Genomic DNA, 21,690 nt, shown 5'->3' with positions numbered 1-21,690 from the left:
ACTTTATAAAGTTTTCACAAAGAAGAAGGTGGTACTGTTGAATGTCAGGGCAGCCCCTTTGGGTGTCTAGTGACCCTGAGCCTGGCAGAATTGAGGGAGCATCCAGCAATGCTTTTCCCAGGATCTGTCTCCCTTAGCATCCCTCATCTCATATTCTTGCTGCCTGCAATGTTTCTGCACTATTCGCCAAACCTCTAGTCCCACAGGAAGGTAGAATTCCTTACTCTAATCTCTTCTGGTGAACGGATTCTAGATATGGGGAAAATGCTGTGGGACAGCATTGTTGTGTAGAGGCAAGGCTGGGGGCAGGGCGGGGAGGGGGCGCTTGCAAATCACAGTATGCTTGAGCTCAAAGGAGCTTGAAAGGCCCCTAGGGGCCTACTGACTTGCCCTTGGTCACACAGCAAGTCATCGCCTGAACAAGGGCTACAATCCAGGCCATCCTGAGCCGGAAGAATTATAATTTATCCAGGATCATTTCCCCTGAGAGGTTCCTACCCAGTCACTATTATAAATCTATATTTGAATTCTCTGCATAGCACGTGACTAATGTCAGATTTTTTTTTTAATTTGTTGACTGTCTCTCCAATTAAAATGCAGGCTCCTTTAGAGCAGAGAATTTGCTCATTTTTACCTCTGTATCCCCAATACCTCTATATCTGAGTCCCTAAGTGCCAGACATGTAGTGGGTGCTCAGTAAATAATGAAAACTGAATACAGGATTTTAAATGTGCAATTAAAATTCATTTAATCCTTAGACCAACCTTCTGGTGGGAATTAGGATTTTGTTCTTCATTTTATCGATGCATAAATGGAGGCCCACTTAGCTGGTCCACGGTGATGCTGAAGCCGGCACTCAGATTTCCTAATTCCCAAATCCTTTATTTGTTCACTATACCATGCTTCTTCTGACCTGGGAAACATGTTCGCATTCTGAATGCACCTATGCCTTCTTTCTTCTAATCCAGCTCCCTACCAGTGGCCTCTTCTTTGGGAGGCAGGATGCTGATAGGTCAGAAGCTTTGAGTCACATAGACTGGGGTCCAAATTCTGCCTCCCTTGCTTTGTGATCCTGAAAAAGTTATTTTACTTCTTTGTCTCATTTTCTTTTCTGTAAGATGAGAGTTAGAATATATATCTCATAAGAGAAATAGTCTTCCAGAATATGAGTAGGTTGCATGATTTGTCCCAGATGATCTTTTGTCTCTTACTTCCAGTATCCCTCTTGTTTTCTTACCTCTCTTCCTTCTTCTGAGGGCACTTGTTTGAATTGCCATTCTTATATGCTGATAAGGGAAGGCATAACAACCAGGTGGAGTTGTGTCCTCCGACTTTACCAGGGTTTAGCTCTTGAAAATGCAGTGAACTGAGGCTGGGTTCTGGTCCGGGATTGGCAACAGCTGTCTGGGACAAAAGAGGAGAACATAGTGGGAGAGCTGATACTGGGGTGTGGTACCAGAGAGCAGTGCTGGTTTCATCACAGATACATTCAAGACTGATATTAGGCCCCATATTATGACGGCATGTACACCACATGAACCCTGGTAAATGGTGATGGCTGTTCTTTGGGGTAGGCGAAGTTGCTCAGGCTGTCTGCAAGCCTTTCTCTTCCTGGAGCAAAGCAGTTCAGTCTCTGCTCTGATCTCTAGGGAGAAGTCAGAAGGAATTCTGGAGAGGCATTGAGAAGTCTCGGGACCTCTGCCCTTGTTCATTTAGATCTATTCAGCCCTCATTCCTGCCATCTGAACTTCTTAGCTTTGGGCTCACCTTTAAAACTTGTACCTTTTGCTCCAGGCATGAAACTAAGAAGGCCTTTGCACTTGCCCTTAGGTTTTTCTGAAATCCCCCACTCCTCTTCCCTTATCGGAGCCACGTTTTTAATAGAGAGATTAATTGTTTCAGTTCATGAACTTGGCTCAAATTCTGTCACTGGTGTGGATTTGAGCAGTCACTTAGAACCTCTCAGGGCCTTGGAATTTTTTTGGGATTGTGACTGTCTTTCTTTCATGGTGTAACAGGATAAGAATTCTTAAGGTTATATGCTTGGCATAAAGCTTTCCTGGGCTCCCTCCTCAGTACTTCTTATAGACTCAGAGAGTATACTGTGCTTTGGGCAGCTGTCTCTGTCTCTTCATCCAAATGGTCAGCAATATGAGGGAGGATTGTTTACCTTACTGAGGCCTGCTACTTGCAGACACCAGATCGGTATCGAGATGTCACGTCATAAAAGAACGAAAGGTTTAAAGACATGATTTTAGGTCCCTGAAACATGTTCCTGTTCACTGGGGAGAATTTTTTGTCAGAACTATTTCCTAACCAAAGGCTTCTTCACTAAAACAGCAGAGTTTACGGGGCACACAGCCCTGAGGCCTGAGATCAGCTGTGCAGGAAGAGGAGTGTCTGGTCATGAGAACTGGCCACATTCATGTACCTTGCAGCCCTCTGTCTTAAGGCTGGAAGGCTTTTGTGGAAGAGGGGTTCAGCTTACTCTCTGATCCTCAGCAGCCATGGCCGTTAGCTGCTGGGCAGCCTATCAGTGCATCTACAGGCTTAGGATCTGCCTCACAGGATTCTGGCTGGGAAAGTGTTTTTGTTTGGTGTGGAGAGGGAAGAGTGTGGACAGATGGAGAAACGCTCTTGAAACCCTACTGCTTCCATCTTTGATGTTGCTTTTACATTTCATCTTTGATGTTGCTTTTACATTTCATTCCTAGCCATGCCCAGTCATAGAAGATTTCTTTTGTCTTTTTTTTTTCCAGAACCATGCCAAGTGGAAGTAAGGCTGCTGCTGGCCTATAACTCCAGTTCACGCATTCCAAAATACCCCTGGATTGAGGGCGGCGAGGTATTACCCCAGGTGGAAACCAGCATCGAGGGCACCATCCCGTTCAGCAAGTCTGTAAAAGTTTACATAATGCCCAAACCAGCAAGGCGCTGAGGCTCAAGTGGTCTTTATAGTCATGGCCTAGAAGACCCTTGAGCCAGAAGCCTGGAGGATTTCACCTGGAAATGGTGTATAGGCATAAGGGGAAACATGTGACCCTTATAGTCTCATCTGGTATCAAACACAGGATAAATTATTTTTCATTAAGAAAACAAAAACCTTCAAGTCTGTCCTCTCTCCCCTATCCTTCCCTGTAATAAAGTTGAAAAAACACCAAGCTGGTCCTTAAATTTGTGTGGCTATAGGTTCAACATTTACACCATATGCTTACATTCCTTGGGTGTGAAACAGAGATCCAGTTTTCCATACCACCTCCAAAGAGCTGCTTATTGGAGTCATAATCTTGTTTCTTAAAGCAGTAGTCTGTTTGTCAGGGCCAACTCCAAAGCAACTTTCACAGCTGTACTTTTTCACCATAGACAGTTCCCGAATGACCACACATCCATTATCTTGTTGAGAAGCTCCTTCCCTAACTCAGACAATAGCTGGGCCAAGGACCGAATGAAAAGCTGGAGAATGAATCATTTTCATCCCTGAGGGAAATTCTTGATCTTGCCTGCCATTATTGTTAGACCCAAAATAATAGAGAAAGGCCGCATTTTAGAAGAAGAACTAGGATTATGGGAAAGAAGGATCCAGTGTAAGAAATAAAACCACTTTCCACTACATCTCTGATGGCTTCAGAGTTGAGGCTGCGTGTGAGTTAAAGGTGTAGCTGGGGTGTAAGAACAGTAAATGCACCAGAGATGTTAACCTCTCTGTGATGAGGGCCCATGCTAAGTTCTTTACATGTTTTATAATCCTCACAACAGCCAGGTGAGACTTAGAGTTTAAATCACGGGTGGGAAAACTACAGCAAGTAATAAAGCTTATATTCTTTCAAATTTAAGTTGATTCCAAAGGTCAGGGGAGGTATATGGAAAAGAGCCTTCAAATCTTTAGCTCTCTGTTTCTTCATCTGTAAAATAGAGATAATTATAACTTAAGGGTTGTTGATGGGTTTAATTAAATAATGCTTGGTAGAATCTGAATTTACTTGATCATATTTAGTACTTGGAAATCTTATAACAACAATAGCAAGATCATACAGTTACTCAGAGATGGAACTAGAATTTGAAATCAAGCATGTTTGACTTTTGGTTTAATGCACTTAATGTGTGCCTGGCAGTGTTGTAAGCCCTTTATATGAGTTAACTCATTTAACCCTCGCGATCACCTTATGAAGTATATACTGTTACCTTCATTGGATAAACAAGGCAGTTGACATTCAGAGAATTAAGTAACTTGACCTAGGTCACACAACTAGTAAATGACAGCTGGGATTTGAACCCAGGCAGTCTGGGTCCAGGAGGTCATAAGAGAAGAAAGATCATCTCTAGAGAGCCTACTTTTCTAGTGTGCTTGCCTATTTTGTATATCTCAAGGATGTACTAACAGTAGGTTCTCATGTATCAACAATAGATGCTCTGAAAAAGTGCCTGCCTTGGAGATAAAACGAAGCTTGAAACCAGTCTGAATAATACCATGGCCCTGACACATGATGATTGCTGGGTTGGAGCATAGACAACATTAAGACTCATGGCTGCTGACTGTAGCTATAGAAAGCCTACTAAGAAAAGAGTATGTTGGGTCCTTTTCAGATAATACTTCTTATATAAAAATCCTTTTCAGGTTATCCTCCATTTTACAGGTGGGGAAACTGAGGCTCTGAAGTAATATTTTTCTCCTAAGGGACAAAGCCAGGGTTTGTTTGACTTTAGGTCTTAAAATACAAAATATATGTAGTACTTTTTCAACAAAGGTGGAGCTACCCTAAGGGGCAGATTTAGGCTTAGTTTCAGGATGTTTTATAAAGCTGCGTAAGAATTGGATGGGCTGCACTAGGAGATAAGGAATTCTCCATGCTGGATGTGCTCAAGCAGAGGTTGAACAAGCTCTTGACAGTTTGTTGCAAAGGAATTCAAGTATCGTATGACGGGTTGAGCTCACTTTTTAAATTCTTTTTACCCTGAATTCTCAGGTTTTGTGAAATATGAGGAGCTTGATTTTTTTTTTTTTTTTGCATTCTGGTTACATACTTTTTCACTGAAGTGAAAAAATGACCTTCTGTTACAAAGACCTGGAAGGGAACATAAAGATCACTCTGGTGTGGCACCTTCATTTTACAAGTGAAGGCGCAAGCCCAGAGATACTTAGTTTGTGCTGAAGCCAAGGCTGATGCCCAGGTCTCCTGATTTTTAGTACAATATGGTTTTCATAACAGGTGTCAGTTGGCCTTTGTCAGCAGTCCACCCAGTAGTCAAAGCCAGAAACCTGTGTGTCACTTTAGACTCCTTCCTCATCCTTCATATAAAAACAGCCATTAAGTCCTTTAGATTCTGCTTCCTTAAATGTTTTGTGATTCAGTCCTCTTCTCATTATACTCACTGTTAAAACCCTGATGCAGGCCACCAGCATCTCTCCTAAAATATGGCATTGCTGTCCTCATGATTTCCTTGCCTCAAATCTTGCCCTCTTCGGTCCATTCTTCACACTGCTGTCAGAGTAATCTTTCTAAAACCCGGATCTGATCACACCAACTCCTCTGTTTAAACCCCTTTAAGTGGATCACTTCTGGTCCCAGGATAAAGTCTAAGCTCCTATCCTTGAAGGCTGTTTATGCTCCTGCTGTCTGTCATCTCATCTCATACTACCTGTCCCAGACAATCTCTGTACTTCTCCAGCTGTGGAGAATTCCCTGCAGTTGTTTCCGGTGCTCACCATGCTCTCTCTTGCCTCAGACCTTTGGACCCGCTGACCCCTGGAATGTGCTCTTCAGTTTGTCTGCTGTGGTTCCTTTCTCCTCATTCTTCAGAACTGAGCTTCATTCTAGAACATATCTGTGTCTCCTGTGGGCTTAGTGCATTGCTTCTTTGTCCCCACCTATGCATTCTTCGAGCATAGTATTATTGCAGGTTCACAAAAAAAACCCCTAAAGAAGGTAGGCGGGGAAAAAGGAATCAAGAGGCTTAGAGAAAGGTAACAGAGACTGAAGAATCCGAGAGCACACATTCTCTGTCAGAAGGCAGTTGCTATTCAGCGCCACTCAGCTGTTTTTAAGTGTCAAATCTTCCAGAAAAGCCAGAAATCTGCATTTTTATGTAAAAAACACCCAATTAAAAAATCTTAGCTACTAAAGCAAATGTTAAAATTTAAAAATATGTTTCCAGGTAGATTTGTGCCAGTTTGCAACTTCTGCATCATTTGCTGTGTGTTTACATGTCTATTCTCACTAATCTGTAAGTACGTGGACAATAAAAATATCTGTGTTATATCCCCAGAACAGCTTCTGGCACATACCAGGCAAGGAAAGAATAAATGAGTATAAGAATCCACAGTAAACCTAGTACCATGGATGCCTGGAAAAGCCAGCCCTAAGATTCAAGTTTCTTAAAGGATTTTATATTTGGCTTTGACATGATTGACTTCAGCAAACAGTATTATGGGGAAAAAAGATACACACCTAGCACTTAGCAGACTTCGTGTCTTTTTGTCTTCAGAACCACTCAAGCAAGAATAACTGGGCAGTGAGGGCTGTGCAACCTACAAATTGAATCAAAAGGTTTAATAATTATACTTAATAATAAGTATAGTGTCACGTAGAAAAATAGCTTCTCTGGGTTTTGCACATTTCCAGCATGATGATGTACAACAGATTCAAAGTAGGGGCTATTTATTAGGTTCTATACAAGGTTTAATAAACTCAATTCCAGAAACTTCTGTCTCTAAGAAGTTTGTACTAAGTTCACTTTAATGTGGAGACAACTCACATAGGAACACTGATTACACCCACTGGCGCTGTCTTACCTCCCATTTGGTTAAAAAATTTCATTCCATCAATAGAAAACAATCTGAATTCTATTAAACATCCTTCCTAGCTATATGTGTGCCTGGCTTTATGAGCCTAGGGAACTGAGATCTAGAAAGATCTTGTCATCTGACAAATGACTGGTTGCAGAAAGGACACTGAGCAGGACTTTCCCAGACCGCTAGGCTGGGTGTTGGGTGAGTGAGGATCTCATGCCTACGGGCCTCCTGAGGAGGTGCGTGGTAGAAAAAGATCCAGACACAGCATTGGGTCTGTCATTTACTTGCTGGGTAAACTTGGAAAAATCCCTGTACTTTTCATTTTGATGGTCTTAGCTCATCTTTTCTTGCCAAGCCACATCTTAAGTTGATGCTCTATGGATTGGCTACCCTTGGGTCAATAGCCATCTGGGCCAATCAAGTAATAGGATCATGTGGAGTGAAAATCAGCTTTCTGGGGCTGCTGCTACAAGGGCTGGGGTGGAGCAGTTTTGTTTTTTCTTATGGCTGTGATAAATACCATATTTAGTGAATGTCTAGTTAAAGAGTTTCCAAATATTTGTTTGAATAAATGAACATCTCGTTCTTTAAGATTCAGCTTGTGTTACATCCTTAGTGGTGTCTTCTCTAATTTTCCTTCCATCCTGGTAGGATGTTAGTCCATCCTTTGTGCAACCTTTGGACCTTATAACTATTAAAATGTTGACACATTGAATCATTGTTGTCTGTTTATTTGTCCGTCTCTTCCATATAACTCCTGAGTGCAGGAACTATAACATTAATTCCTATACCCCGGGCCTAACAATAACTGGTCATAAGAAAATTAGTAAAAGACTCTCTAAATGGGCATGAATGAGAATTACTGAATAAATGAGAAAGAGTAGATGGTTCCTTTGGGCTCCAACATTCTACAAGTCTATGAAATAATAAGGTGCTGTATTAAGAACCATAAAATGAAACTAACTGGCTTTACACAGCAGCTCTATTAATAGAAAGATAATGACAACAATGGCTTCAATTTATTGAGTCCTTACTACATGCCAGGCAATGTGCTAAGACTTTCTATGAATTACCCCATTTAATACTTAAAATAACTCAGGGTACTAATATTATCCCTGTCTGACAGATGAGAACAGTGAGACTCTGAGGATTAAATAAGTGTCCAACCAGTGAGTGGCAGAAAGCCAGTTCAAAGTCAAGGCTATTTGATACCAAAGCCTGTACTTCTAACTATAGAGAGGGGACAAGTGAAAAATACAGTGATACTCATAATTTATTATTTTTCTGTCAGACCATTCTAAGACTTCACTAAAGCCACTTGGCATTTAACAGAACAAAGACTATCCATGCCAGTAGAGACTATTAAAGGGCATCAGGTACAGCCCCATAATTTTATAGTGGGACTCAGGCCCAGGAAGAATTGTCTGGAGAGGCTCAGGTTTAGTCAGTCTGCCTAGATCCTAAGTATCAGGGCATAGCTCTTTACTGTTAATGAAATATTCCCTAAATTAGTTGAAGGTTCTGCTCTGTGTCATCTGCACATGGACTTTTCCTAACTATATATATGAACTAGCCCATCATTCTTTGTCTTCTTATCTTGCTTTATTTTTCTTCATAAAGGAATCACATTATGTATTTATTCATTTACTTGTTTATTTTCCCCACTAGAATATAAGCCTCATGAGGACAAGATTTTTAATGATGTTTCTCTGGAGCCCATAGCAGTGCTTGACATATAAGATACTTGATAAATACTGGCCGAATTGATGACCAAACAATCCAAAGCATCAAATGCATGTGATTTTTAATGCACTGAAGTTCTTTGTACTTCAAAGCATAAGGCTTTATTTTTGCCTTTATTTTCTCATACTTCTGGCCTAATGTTTACCACATTTTAAAACTTTGGTAAACATCCATCTCCTCTCCTCATTTTTCAGTCCCCTCCCCCTTAGTCATCCATGCATCCCAAAGCTTATCAAAGGACCTGTCATGAGCAGCTGCTCAAAAATGCTTGGAGAGGCTGGTGTGGGGAGTGTAAGAGTGATAGTCGCAGGCACTGGTTGCTTAGTGATTTATTCTCTTAAGGTTCCATCAGCAGGTGGAATGGAAGACCCCTCCCACCCTGACACCTTGAGCAACCAAGGCATTATACTCCTTCACTGCTTGCTCTGTCTGGAGGACCCGCACATCAATGCCTTGTTTCTCAAGGTATTCCAGAGTTGATGGGGGCACCTGGGAAGGAGGAAAAAGATGAGTAAGTCAGGAGGAAAGGCCCCCGCCCCAGGGCTTCTTTTCTGCCCTGAGGCAAGTATACTGTACAGAACTAGATAGAGACAACTCACTCATAAGTCACTTGGAGTGTCACTGGTCAAAAATTTAGCAGTGAACCCCAAGGAGTCAAAAAGGCTTCTAAGAAGTTGACAGAAGTATGATCGTATGCTTGTGTATAATTCAGGTGAAATGCAAAAACCATGGATTTTGGAGTCAGCTTTGGATTTTAGTCCTTGCTAGTGGTATGACCTTGGGTGAATTAAATTCTCTGAGCCCTTGTTTCCATGTCTGGAAATGGGGATAATAAGACCTAGCTCACGGGGTTGGTATGAGAACCAGTTTAGCTAAGGTATGTAAAATGACTACTATGGTGCAGAGCCCAAACTACGTAAATTTTAAATGTTTGAGTCAGTCTACCCATCCTGAGTCTAAATTTTAACTTTGCTATGTACCAACCAAGAGACAGGCCTGCTATCTGAAGTCTCAACCCCAATTTCCTCTCCTGTAAAATGGGTTTAATAATATTTGTATCACAGGGTTGGTGTGAGGATGAAATTAACTAATGTATGTGTATACTGCAGCTCAGATGTCTTCTCAGAAAGGCCTCTCCTGACCACCCCATTCAGAAAAGCCTCTTATGAGTCACTATTTTCTTCATGGCATTTATTATGATCTGAAACTATCTACTTTTTAATTATTCAAGAGGGTAGATTGTTTATTCTATCTTGCTGTTCCCCATACCTAGAATAGTGTCTAACCCATAGAAAGTGTTGAATAAATATTTGTAAATTAATTTATATGAAAGATTCTCAGTAGTGGCAGCTATTATTAGATATTCTCAACTTTGGCTTGTCCTGAATATTTTTTTAAAGACATTTTGTTTAGACTTTCGGAAAATTTCTGAAATATTTTTTTAAATGCCCTATATTACTTTTCTATATCAAACATAATTGAAAAATTTTATAATAGCAGTTTTACAGATAGGGATTATTAATTAAGTTAAACTAAAATATATAAATAAAGGGCACCTTCATCAGTAAGGAACTGGATTTTAGGACATCTATATAAAGAATGAGGTAGATCTCTATATACTTATATGAAAGGCTGCCTGCCCATAATGTAATAATGTAAGTGAATACAGAGTTACAAAATATGATATGTATAGTATAATCCTATTAATGTAAAAATGGTCATAAGTGTATTCATGTGTATCTGTATGTGTAAGTGTATATATTTGCAGATGCATAGAAAATTGGATCAGTACACCTAAGTGTGGAGACTGGGGAGGGGAAATCTTTCACCGTTTTCTTCTACATTTCTGACTGACTCTTTTACAGTAAGCATGTATTATTTCTGTAAGTAAATTTTTTTTTTCCAGAAAAGGGAAAAACATAACTTGAATGCATCCAAGGAAATAAAAAGTACTATAAAAATCTGAAGAACCAAATGTATCTCGATAGTTGGAGAGCCTGAGAAATTCCAAGATTGAGGAATTTCTGAGAAATAGTTGCAACAATACAAGTCCATGGTTAGGTAGAGACTAGAGACTCCAACCCTGATGAGGACAGTAGTATGAAGTGATTATTTTATCCTGGGCCATCCAGTAGCTCATCAACAAAATGAGAGTGCATGATCTATAGAGAGGAACTCTCAAGAAAGACTTCTCTCTAATGTAAAGATCCAAAAGATCAGCAACTATCCTCATGAATGCTATGCTCACCCATACCTACCTTCAAGGCCTCACTCATCCCTCGGCCAATCACAAGAGTCTGCACACCCTTCTTGACAACTTCCTCCACATCTGCAGGCTGCACACCAGGAGAATGCTGGGTGTGGAAAGAAAAAGTATACCAGCCACCTGCTCTTTTAATCTTCCTTTGCAGTTGCATTCTTGTGGGATTCATTCATTCACCCATTCATACAACTGAAGAAATGTTTATTGAGGTTTACTCTGTGCCAAGCTTTGTTCTGGGCCCTGAGAATAACAGAAGTTACAATGCTGCCCTTAAGGAGCTCTAAGTCTAGTGAAAGAAGACTAAAATGAAATTTAAGTAGTTTTACAAGTACGACAAGGAAACAAGTTCAGTGTGTTTTAGAACATAGAGAAAGAGCACCAAATTCAGACCTGGAGTATGTGGAAGAGAGACTTCCATGACATGACCACTGTCTGTCCCATAAGCTGGATCCAGGCCAGAATGGAGGTTGCTTTCTGCAGCCCCCCCTTAGAAATTGTCTGATTATGTTCATTATGACATAAATCAGCAGCCCTCCCTTGCTATGTGCTGGTTCCTGGGACAGGTGGTTGTTCTGACCTGGTCAAGCATGTAAAGTAATTTCCTGTATCTGGTAGCATTCACTTACTAGTCCGCATAACTACTCCCCCCTCCCCGCCCCCATTTATCCTATATAATTCTCTGACGCCTGCCAAGTGGTACGTGATCCATTTTGTCTTGCAGCTGCCCACAACATGCCTCGTATGTACGTTTCCCTTTATAAACTCTATTAATGACCAGACTGGAGTGACCAGCCTCTTTCTTAAGTCTCTCTCTGCCTTATGCTTATGGAGGTAGATTATCAATCTCAGGGCTTTTTCCCTAGGACTGCACGTATAAAAGGAGGGTCAGAGTAGGCAGTCAGGGAAGGCATCCCACAGGAGGGGACATTTAAGCTGAGACCTAAAGGACAAACAGGAATTAGCCAAGTTAAAGAAAATCAGGGGAAAAGGCATTCCAAGTACAGGGAATTGCAGGTACAGAGGCTCAGAGGAAAGAGAAACCTAGTGAACTACAGGTAGTTCAGTATGACTGGAGTAAAATTGACAGGTGAGGGAGTAGAAAGAGATGAGGTAGGAGAATAAAGCACTTGGACCACATGCCAAAATTGGGTGAGACTGTGGAAAGATTTCATAAGAGCCCCCCACACTATTTCCTTTTTCTGAGCCCCTTTCTCACTCGCTCCAGGAAAAATTCTATTGATGCTTTAAAACCTACCTATCAAAGCTTTCCTAGATTCTTCTAGGGATATTTAAGGTAAAGTATTTAATGAACATTAATACAGCATTAAAGGATGGTGACTTCCGAACTGCTTCCACTTCAGCAAAGGGGATATGGGAGTTAGAGTTTGTGAATACCAGCCCAGCTACTAGGCTTTACCTATTATGTGTCTGCACAAGGATGACACTCTCAGTCAGCACTGAAGCTCAGAGAGACAAAGCTTTTCTTCCCTGATTTGTCTATCTCTATTCCTTCCTTCAGCCAACAAGCATTTACTGAGCACTTACTCTGCACTGCACCCTATGCTAAGCACTGGAGATACTGAGATGAACCAAATAGTCCTTGGAGAAGTTTTAGTCAGGTAAGCTTAGTAAATATATGGAAATAGTCACAAAAAGATGAGATAAAATAAGAGTCGAGGATCTCAGAAGTGATATAAATGGGAAGTTGTCAGGGAAAACATGCTTTTCTAACTGGCTCTTGAAATATTAGAAATACTAGAATAAGTAGGCCTTGATGCAGTGGTTGTGGAAGGGGTACCCTAATCTTATACTTAAAAGGTATAGGGTTTTTTGAAAAATAGCACAGATGACTTCACTGGCAAATTCTCTTCTAAACATTTAATGAAAATCCTCAACAAAACAGCAAATTCAAGGTTGGTTCAACATTAAAAATTCAATGTAGTTCACTACAGAGTAAAGATGAAAAAGCATGTAATGATCTCAGCTGATAAAGAAAAAGCATTTAACAAACTAAATGTATTTATGATTTTAAAAAAGTTCTCAGCAAACTAAACTAGAAGGGAAACTTCCTTAGATGAAGGACATCTAAGAAAAACCAATATTTGTACATCAAATATAATGTTGAAACATTAAACATTTCTCTCAGGGACTGGACATAATGGTACCAACCAGACATTTACTTCTTAGTTATCTCTTGGACATGTCCATTTCTCTCTTATCTCCACTGACATTACCCTGGTTTAAGCCGCTATCACTTCTTTGGACTATTGCAGTAACTTTCCAACTGGTCTCGTAAAACCAATTTAGCCTTTTCCAATATTCGTTCTTCAACTGTAACCAAAGGGATCTTTTAAAAACACAAATCCGGTCATGTCACTCCTCTGCTTAACAGCATTCAATGGCTTCTTATTGCCTTAGAACAAATGCCACACTCTTTAACATAATCTATAAATTCCCGTTGCCTCTCCAATCTCATTGCCTATCACTTTCCTCATGTTCCTTACTCTGGTAACATAGGCTTTCTATCAGTTCTTCAACCATAGCATGTTCTCTCTCACCACTGTGAAGAAGATAAAAAGAAAATCTACAGATTGTGAGACAATATTTGCACATCACACATCTGACAAAGGACTTGTGTCCAGAATATATAAAGAACTCTCAAAACACAACAATAAGAAAACAATATGATTTTTAAGAATGTGTTAAGTATTTAAATACTTTCCCAAAGAAGATATATGGATGGCCATGAAAAACATGAAAAGACACTCAATATCATAACTATGGACACACGTGTATATTAAAATTACAATGAGATACCAGATGCTGATGAGGATACAGACAAATTGGATCTCTCATTTTAGGTAGCTAGTAGAAATGTAAATGTAGCAGGAAAGTTGGCATTTTCTCATAACATTGAACATATGCGACTCAACAATCACACTCTTGGGTATGTATCCTAGAGAAATGAAAACTCATATTCATACAAGGACCTGTACATGAATGTTCACAGCAGCTTTATTTGTCATAGTCTCAAACTGAAAATAACCCAAATGTTCAACTGGTGAACAGATAAACAGACTATATTATAATCCAAACAATGGAATACTACTCAGCAATAAAAAAGAACAAATTATTGATACAACAACATGGATGAATCTTATGTATGATGCTAAGTGAAAAAAGCAAGTTTCAAAAGACTACATACTATATGATCCATTAATATGACAAGTAAATGTGATACATGTATTAGGTCAATTGGCAAAATATTAATAAGATCTGTATTTTAGGTAATTGTATCAATGTTAATTTCTTGATTGTGATCATTGTATTGTGATTATGTAAGAGAATACTCTTGTTTGGGGAAAATACAGGTATTTAGGAGTAAAGGGGTATAATATCTGCAATAGTTCAGAAAAAAATATCAGTGGAGAGGAGGATAAAGAAACTATGATAAAGTGTTAACATTTGGACCTGGGTAAAAATGAGAATTCTTTGTACTATTCTTGTAATTTTCTGTAAGTCTGAAATTATTACAAAATAAACAGGAAATTTAAAAGTAAATAAAATAAAAAATAAAAAAGCAGGAAGAGATCAAATACAGTCACACACTTCCTGATTGATTTAGCCAAGTAAACAAAACTTAACAGAAGCTAGGTGGCTACACAAAGCAGGAACAGATGCAGTATATCTTTGCTGGCTTTCTCTATGTCTCTTGATTCCCTGTGGGGTGTGCCACTGCTGCTGACATTCTTCACTTAGTGAGTGCTCTAGAGCCAACAAAGCCAGTCTCTCTCACTAGTACTCTTATAGTCAGACTTATCTCATTAGCACCTTCCTAAGGAACTTACACTAAGAATGTAGGAGCTTATGTTTTAGAGAATATCAGAGTGTTCTAATATTCATGTCAAAGAATGAACCAAAGTGATCAGCAGCAAGGGTACATCCTCATCCTGGGAGAAGATGCAGAGCTATGGCCCAGAAGTTTCTAAACAGTATCTCTGCCCTCAGCTTTGCCCATTCTCCACAAAGATCAGAAGAAATTGGGAGAGATTAGATTCTTTTTCTATAAAGTTATTTAGGTTCATAAATTTTTTCAAAGCAAAACAAAAGGGATATTTTTTCACTTGATTACAATAATCGGTTCTTAAAGAATGTAAGATGATTGGATTAGGCTCCATTTTTAGTTCCACAGCTCTGTGATCAATTCTAGATCCACTCTGAGCTGAACAGTGCTGATATGAAGAACCTAAAATTTTTTTCTGGGGCTATGACCAAGGTAAATATTTAAGAGTTACAAATCAGGGATAGAGAGCTTCACCTTCCTAATTAAATGCATTTACCTGAATTGCTGAATGATTCCTTAATTTAACAAAGAATGGCAACTATTGTGAGGATCTCTAGACTCTTAAGAGCTCACATTCTAGTATAAGGAAATAAGACCAGAGCTCGAAAACAAGTGAAAGGTCCTAAGAGAGTGCAAAATCATAATCACCTGGAGATTCAGAGATTGGACACAGCAGCAGCCCATCAGGGTTGCCAATCAACAGAACTCAAGTGACGAATCTGGCTGCTGCATGCCATACTGCAGGCCCAGGGTGTCACAATACAGAGCAATGAAAGATAACTGCAATAGCCTGTGGATGCAGGCATTTGGTGGGTGATTATTCACAGCTTTGTGCAGAGGCCTGTTATTGAGGCATCCTCAACCTGCCACAGCTCCTCCTCTGCTTCTTCCAGTCCCTGGAAGCACACCAGTAAGGCTCTCTTCCCTACTGTCCAATTCTGTTCCTCTTCTTTAAGAGGCTTTACATTACATGATTTTGTAAAAGCTTATTGTTTTTTCTTGGGGGAAAGCTATTGTGGGAAAATGTTCAGCTAATCCCCACGATGCTGGTTAAATAACAGTGGCATACTATATGGCTTGGACATTTCCCCCTTTTTTATGTCAAATTTGAAAAGGAAACATTCCTAAATTACACTTTCAAGGAAGCACTTCCTTCTGCCAAAATGAAGTGAGGATAAGTGGTTAGTAGCAATGCTGTTATCTTGTTGTTGCTGATAAAAGTATATTCTGTGAATGAAGGTTAAAGGATCTCTGTAATCTGTCCCTGTGAAGAATTCTTACCAAAAAAATGATCGATCATGATTTAAAAATCAGATAAATCTAAATCATGGACTATTCTATAAAACAACTGGCCCAGACACTTCAAAACTATCTATGTCATAAAAGAGAAAAAAATGAGGAGGTTTTAGATGAAGAGACTAAAACAACATTGTCCCGAGCACTAGAACCTCTAGTCTGGTTGACTGTACAACTCTCTGAGAATTATGTTCCACTTTATACTTACTGCCTGTATTATATATAAAAATAAAACCACAATACCAACAAGAGTTATGGGGGATATTATAGGGATTATGAGAAAATTTGTAGACTGCATATTAGATAATACTGTATCGATAACATTCTTGCTTGTGATAATGGTATTATAGCTATGTAGGAGAGTGTTAATGTTCTTAGGAGAGAAGTCCTGAAATATATCTACCATTTACTCTCAAATGATTGAGGGGAGTGTGTGTGTGTGTGTGTGTGTGTGGGCACATGTGTGCATATACGTTTAAAGAGAAAAATATGGTAAAATGTTAACAACTTGGGAATTTAGATAGAGGGTGTGTATTGTACTGTTCATACAGCTATTTTGTAAGTTTAGCATTAGAAAACTATGGGCTTCATAGTAAGACTCAAGTTCAAACTTGGTTCCAAAAAATATTTGTGTGACCCTGGAAAAGCTATATTTGACCAGTTACGCAGTAGTTTAAATGATGGGTAGAGATTTGGGAAGTGATAGTAATTATTATTTCCAAGGACACTTGTTGAAGACAATAAATTTGCTTCATATTTCTATTTTATAATCACTATAAAATCTGCCCCTCTCCCCTCTTAAACTAACAAAAAAAAAGAATCATGTTAACCTACCTCAGAGAGAATGTCACAAAATATTTTTTAAAATTTGTTTAATGACCCTTATAATGAAAAATCCAATGTGGCAAAAATTTATTGAACTACTTTGAGCTCTGTGCTAAATGTACAGTTCTTGCCCTTAGGGAGTTCACCACTTAGTGAGGGAAATAGATACACACTCTGTATAATAGGTACACACTAAGTGCTAAAATAGAGGCAGGAAGTATTACAGAAATACTGAGAAGAGAGTAAGCAGCTCAGTCACACAAGGATTCTGAGGAAGTGCTTCATAAAGGAGATAATGCAAAAGCTAGGAATTGAAAGATATATAGTATTTCGACATGTACAAAGGTAGCAGGTCATCCCAAGTAAGGGAAATTGTTTTAGCAAAGACACAAAAGGTACAGAATGAAAGATCATGGTAGTTTTGGAAGGCAATAAGTATTTGGTATGGGATAGCTAGGTCCTCAGATGTGTGTTATGAACTATGGGAGGAAAGATTGAAAGAAGAATTTAGAACTGTATCATAAAAAACAGGCCTTGAACACTATCCTGTTTAATTGAGGTCTTTAAAAAGCCATCGAGGTTTTCTAAGCAGAACAGAGACATGACCAACTTTATTTTTTAGGAATTATAACAGAAGATAGACCTGAAAAGGTAGAAGACCAGGTAGGAAACTGATGCCATAGTCTGGGTGAGAAAACTGAGGCAGGAGGACGGAGTAAATTTGAAAGAACTTGCTGAGGCCAAATCAGATGTACACAAATGGAGAAATAAAAATTGTTGCTGTTTCTCTTTTAAGTGGCTGTGACTATATGGATAGTGATACTATTAATGGAGATAGGGAACATAAGAAAGTACCTGGATGTGCAGGGGGTGGGGAGGTAGGAAAAAGGCAATGAAATCAGCTTTGGATATGTTAAGTTTAAGCTGCCCAAGGAATAATTCATATGTAGATGTCCAACATGCAACTGACCATTTCGATAGTTTGGATGGTTGTTCAGCAAATATTCACTCCTTTTGCCCTCCTACTGTGGACGGAATATATTTCCATGCCTCACTGATGTTGGTAAACCTGGGGTGAGCAAAGCCTTGAAATGTACTTTCTCAGTGAGGCTTATGCTTGTGAGCTTCATGAGCTCACAATGATATCACCATGAGAAGAACAGGTAATGGCTAGCTCGGTGGTCCAAGGAGGATTAGAGACATACAGAGTAGAGCCCACCTAGCCAACTTGCCAACTGCAGCTTGAAGTAGAGCTGCTCCAGATGGATCTACAAAGCATGATAATAAATGCTTATTAGTGTTCATCACTAAGTTTTGAGGTGGTTTCCTAAAAAGAATAGCTGAACAATACTACTATATATTTGGAGCATAAAAAATAACTAGAGATAATATCTCCATCAGTTGATGGCATAAACAAATGTAGTGGTCCCAAGTAATAAGAACTCCCCTAAACACTGTCAGACACTTATTTCCCTCAAAGATTGACTATCAAGCAGCATTTGATCTAAAAATCAGTGTTTCATGTCTAAGACTCTTTTTAAAGAAGCAATTTGATCATTTTTATATTAACCAGAGGAGCAATTTGGTTACTTCTACAGTAACATGGGGAGAAACTAAGTCTTGAGCATTGTTATGTGCTAGGCATTGTGCTAGGTAACTAAGGAAGAGAAGAAAATTAATCAAGTATCTACTATGTGATAGGCACTGTGATAGATGCTTTACAAAGATGAACACATTTAGTATTTAAAGCAACTCCTTGAAGTACATTATTTTCCAGATCTCAACCCCTAGAGATTCTGATTCAATAGGTGGGGGAAGCGAGATAGAGAAAGAAAACATACATTTTAAACAAGGTCTCTAGGTGATTCTGATGTAACAGATCCATGAATCACACACAGAAATACTGATTGAAAGGAAAGAATAAATTTGCATAAGCAAGGCAAGTAGCATACATTTTAAAAATTGATTCTTCCCAAACCATGTATTACTTTTACATCAACTCATGATAAACAGATATTATTATTCTCCTTTCATTAAACTGAGGCACAGAGAGGCTAAATAACTTGTTTAAGGTTACCCAGCTAAAATGTGATAGTGCCCAGACCTATGGATCTAAAAGTCTACTAACCATTTCTCTCTAGATGCCTTAATATAAGTTCAATGTATTCCAAAAGGGTGAATCATTGTCTCAACTAACCTCTGCCCTACACACAAACACATCTGTTTTTCCTCTGAACTACCCAATCTCAATGAATGGTACCACATGTATCCATTTATCCATGCTAGAATTCTCTCACCTGCTAAATCTAACAAATGGCCTTACCCTTCAATTTCACCTCCTTAATAGTTTATAAATTTGTTGTTTCATTTTCATCCACGTTAATACTAACTTAACAATAACAGCTCCATTTACTGAGTGCCTGCACCATATCCAGCACAGTGCATTAATCTTTAGGACAACTCTTATGAGGCAGATAAATTATCTCCATTTTGTAGATGAGGACTCTGAGGCTTAATAGCTTTGATCCTATGCCCTTCTGCCTCCACACAGATGAGCTATATAGATCAACACCTCAGCTTTTCCTCTTAGCTTTCCCAGTTCTAATCTCTCCAACTAGTTCTAGATTACTTCCTCTTACATATCTTGCTGACAAATGAAACTTAATAAGATAAAAACTAAATTTATAGCAAACCTTTCTGATTTTTCCTATAATCATCAATGACACTTAACAATTTTGTAAGTTTTAATCTTAAAATTTGTAAGAGGAATCATGATGTAGTAGAAAGGAATGGGAAAGTAAATGGGAATGTGACCTGGGTGCACTACTTGATTTCACATTTTGATTTCACATTTTTCTAGCTCTGTGCCTAAGTTAATACTTCTTTGTGGTTAAATTTCCTTAAATAATGAGGTTAATGGTAATATCAATCATAGTTTTTTATGGGAAAAATATAATATACACTGATATCAATTTTTGAGGAGAAAAATTTCTTCAGCATGGCATACTCATAAATTATAAATTAGTACTCCAATTTATCTTAAACCCATAGTACTGGATAATCTTTGTCAGACACATCAGTCTCCTACATAAGTATCTAAGGTGGCTATACCTTGTCCACTGCATAAAATGTAAACTAAGCTCTGCAGATACTGTCAACCATACTCTTGTACCTCTCTAGCTTTGCTCTACGAAACAATCCAATGAGGTCATTTGGTTCACAAGCATTTGGGTACTTATTCCTCAGCCTTCTCATTATGTTCCTTCTGCATCTCAATGCCCTCCCAATTTCTTTTACCAATCTAGATATATTCCTTCCTTTTAGATCCAGGTTGGTAGCCAATAAGCAACTAGGTGTCTGGATCAAAACAATGAGTACATGTGGTTAAACATCAAGGCATGAACAGAGAGTGTGTTTTGGGGCTCTCTTTCTATGTGGGGCCTGATTATGTGGGTATGACTCCTTTCTATGCAGAACAATGTGGTAGATTATTAAACCTGAAAATTTTCCTTTAATAAAATGCTTACGAATGCTGAATAAAAAATAAATGTCCCTTGAAATGCAAAGCTGAACTTGCAGAAAGAAGAGAGACATTCTCAGAGGCCAAAAGTGAAGAGAGAGTTGAAAATCAGAATGGTGAACTCATACTAAAGTAACTCTGGGGCATTTGCCATTCTCATAGTATTTTATGAGACACTCTGAGACTAGGAGATAAGAGCAATGTGGAACACTGGAATAGTTTACAACCCTCCAAATTGTGCAAAGTATCCTTTTTAAACCCATATTCAGTAAAAGGGTTGACAAAAAAAATCCAACCACTGGAAAAGGGAAAAGACAAGGAAACCTGTCTGCCTCAGCCTAGGCTGTGCTGGTTGTGAGGATAAAAAAATCTCCCCTGAGAATTTATAATCACAAACCTGCTTGCACATCAGTTTGGGGTTCAAATGTACACTATCAGGTTGATCTGGGAAGTTCTCAGACAAGAAATTAACTAGTAATCCCAGATTGAGAGTAATATAGGATGCTAAGAAGAAACAAATGTAAATCTTTGTCAGGATAAATGTCAAGGATATAACTAGACCATTCAGGATTCCCACTGATACAGTGCTGGAAACATTATTGTCAACATAGAATACTAAGAAAAATGAGAAAAATTAAGACCTTTACATACAAATGAAAACTGAGAGAGTTCACCAAAAGATCCTCGCTAAAGGAACTTGTAAAAGATTAATTAAAAAAAATTGATCCCAAAAGATCTACATTGAGAGAAGGAATGATAAACAAGAAGACTGGTATACATGTAACATTGATTGTAATAATTAAAAAATAAAATGTTGTAAAAAAATAAATAGTATAAGAAAATAATCTACTTTTGAAGAAAGTAAATTTTTGGATAACAACATGTAAGATAAAAGGGAAATGATGAAAGGGAAGTATTTTGAGGTAAAGATAAAAATTAATTTTAGACTTTGTTAAGATAGTAGGATGAACTACACAAAATTGTTGATATTCAGCTCTTACCTACATAATATTAACCAACAAAAATGTCAGTTTCATATGGTTAAACATAATATATTACAATTTTAAAGATGACCACTAAACAAATAGAAATACAGCAGGTCCTCAAATAACATTTCATTCAATGTCATTTTGTTAGGTTGATGAGATACCGTAGGAATTTAACTCTTGTTTATAGCAATTAGCCTATGATAAAACTGGTTTGCTATATGTCGTTTGACTTTAAGTCACAGAACTTATTGACAACATTAAGTGAGGACTTACTGTACAATGTATACCTTCTAAAAAGGAGAAACAAAAGTATAATAAGACCTAAATACAAAAATAACAGCAACGTAGTGGGCAATAGATGATACCATTAATATAAAATTTTGAATATGAAGAACAATACAAAATACTGCTTTGGATACA

The 21,690-nt window shown here is 38.5% G+C and overlaps 2 protein-coding genes across 12 annotated transcripts in view; one reads left to right on the top strand and one right to left on the bottom strand.

Annotated features, from left to right (window-relative positions):
* INTS4 (integrator complex subunit 4) overlaps nucleotides 1-3,161 on the top strand; it is an 84,896-nt gene extending 81,735 nt beyond the window's left edge. For both annotated transcript variants that reach the window (XM_015600508.2, XM_006926648.3), the window contains one exon: nucleotides 2,760-3,161. In XM_015600508.2, the coding sequence (XP_015455994.1) occupies nucleotides 2,760-2,938 (179 nt within the window). In that variant the 3' untranslated portion in view covers nucleotides 2,939-3,161. The remainder of the gene's footprint in view (nucleotides 1-2,759) is intronic.
* AAMDC (adipogenesis associated Mth938 domain containing) overlaps nucleotides 1-21,690 on the bottom strand; it is a 57,608-nt gene that overhangs the window by 25,063 nt on the left and 10,855 nt on the right. For 4 of the 10 annotated variants that reach the window (XM_015600511.2, XM_006926647.3, XM_015600509.2 and 1 more), the window contains 4 exons: nucleotides 10,792-10,887; nucleotides 8,920-9,022; nucleotides 6,447-6,526; nucleotides 723-1,404 (listed from right to left, as the gene is read on the bottom strand). In XM_015600511.2, coding sequence (XP_015455997.1) covers nucleotides 6,480-6,526; nucleotides 8,920-9,022; nucleotides 10,792-10,887 — 246 coding nt within the window. In that variant the 3' untranslated portion in view covers nucleotides 723-1,404; nucleotides 6,447-6,479. Of the gene's footprint in view, nucleotides 1-722; nucleotides 1,405-6,446; nucleotides 6,527-8,588; nucleotides 9,023-10,791; nucleotides 10,888-21,690 lie in introns of those variants that run through there. The other 6 variants (XR_003044415.1, XR_003044414.1, XM_025042550.1 and 3 more) reach the window with 6 other exon arrangements.

Source organism: Pteropus alecto, unplaced genomic scaffold (assembly GCF_000325575.1).
Source record: "Pteropus alecto unplaced genomic scaffold, ASM32557v1 scaffold7, whole genome shotgun sequence".
Classification (NCBI taxonomy): Eukaryota; Metazoa; Chordata; class Mammalia; order Chiroptera; family Pteropodidae; genus Pteropus; species Pteropus alecto.
This window is presented reverse-complemented; position numbering and strand designations above follow the sequence as displayed.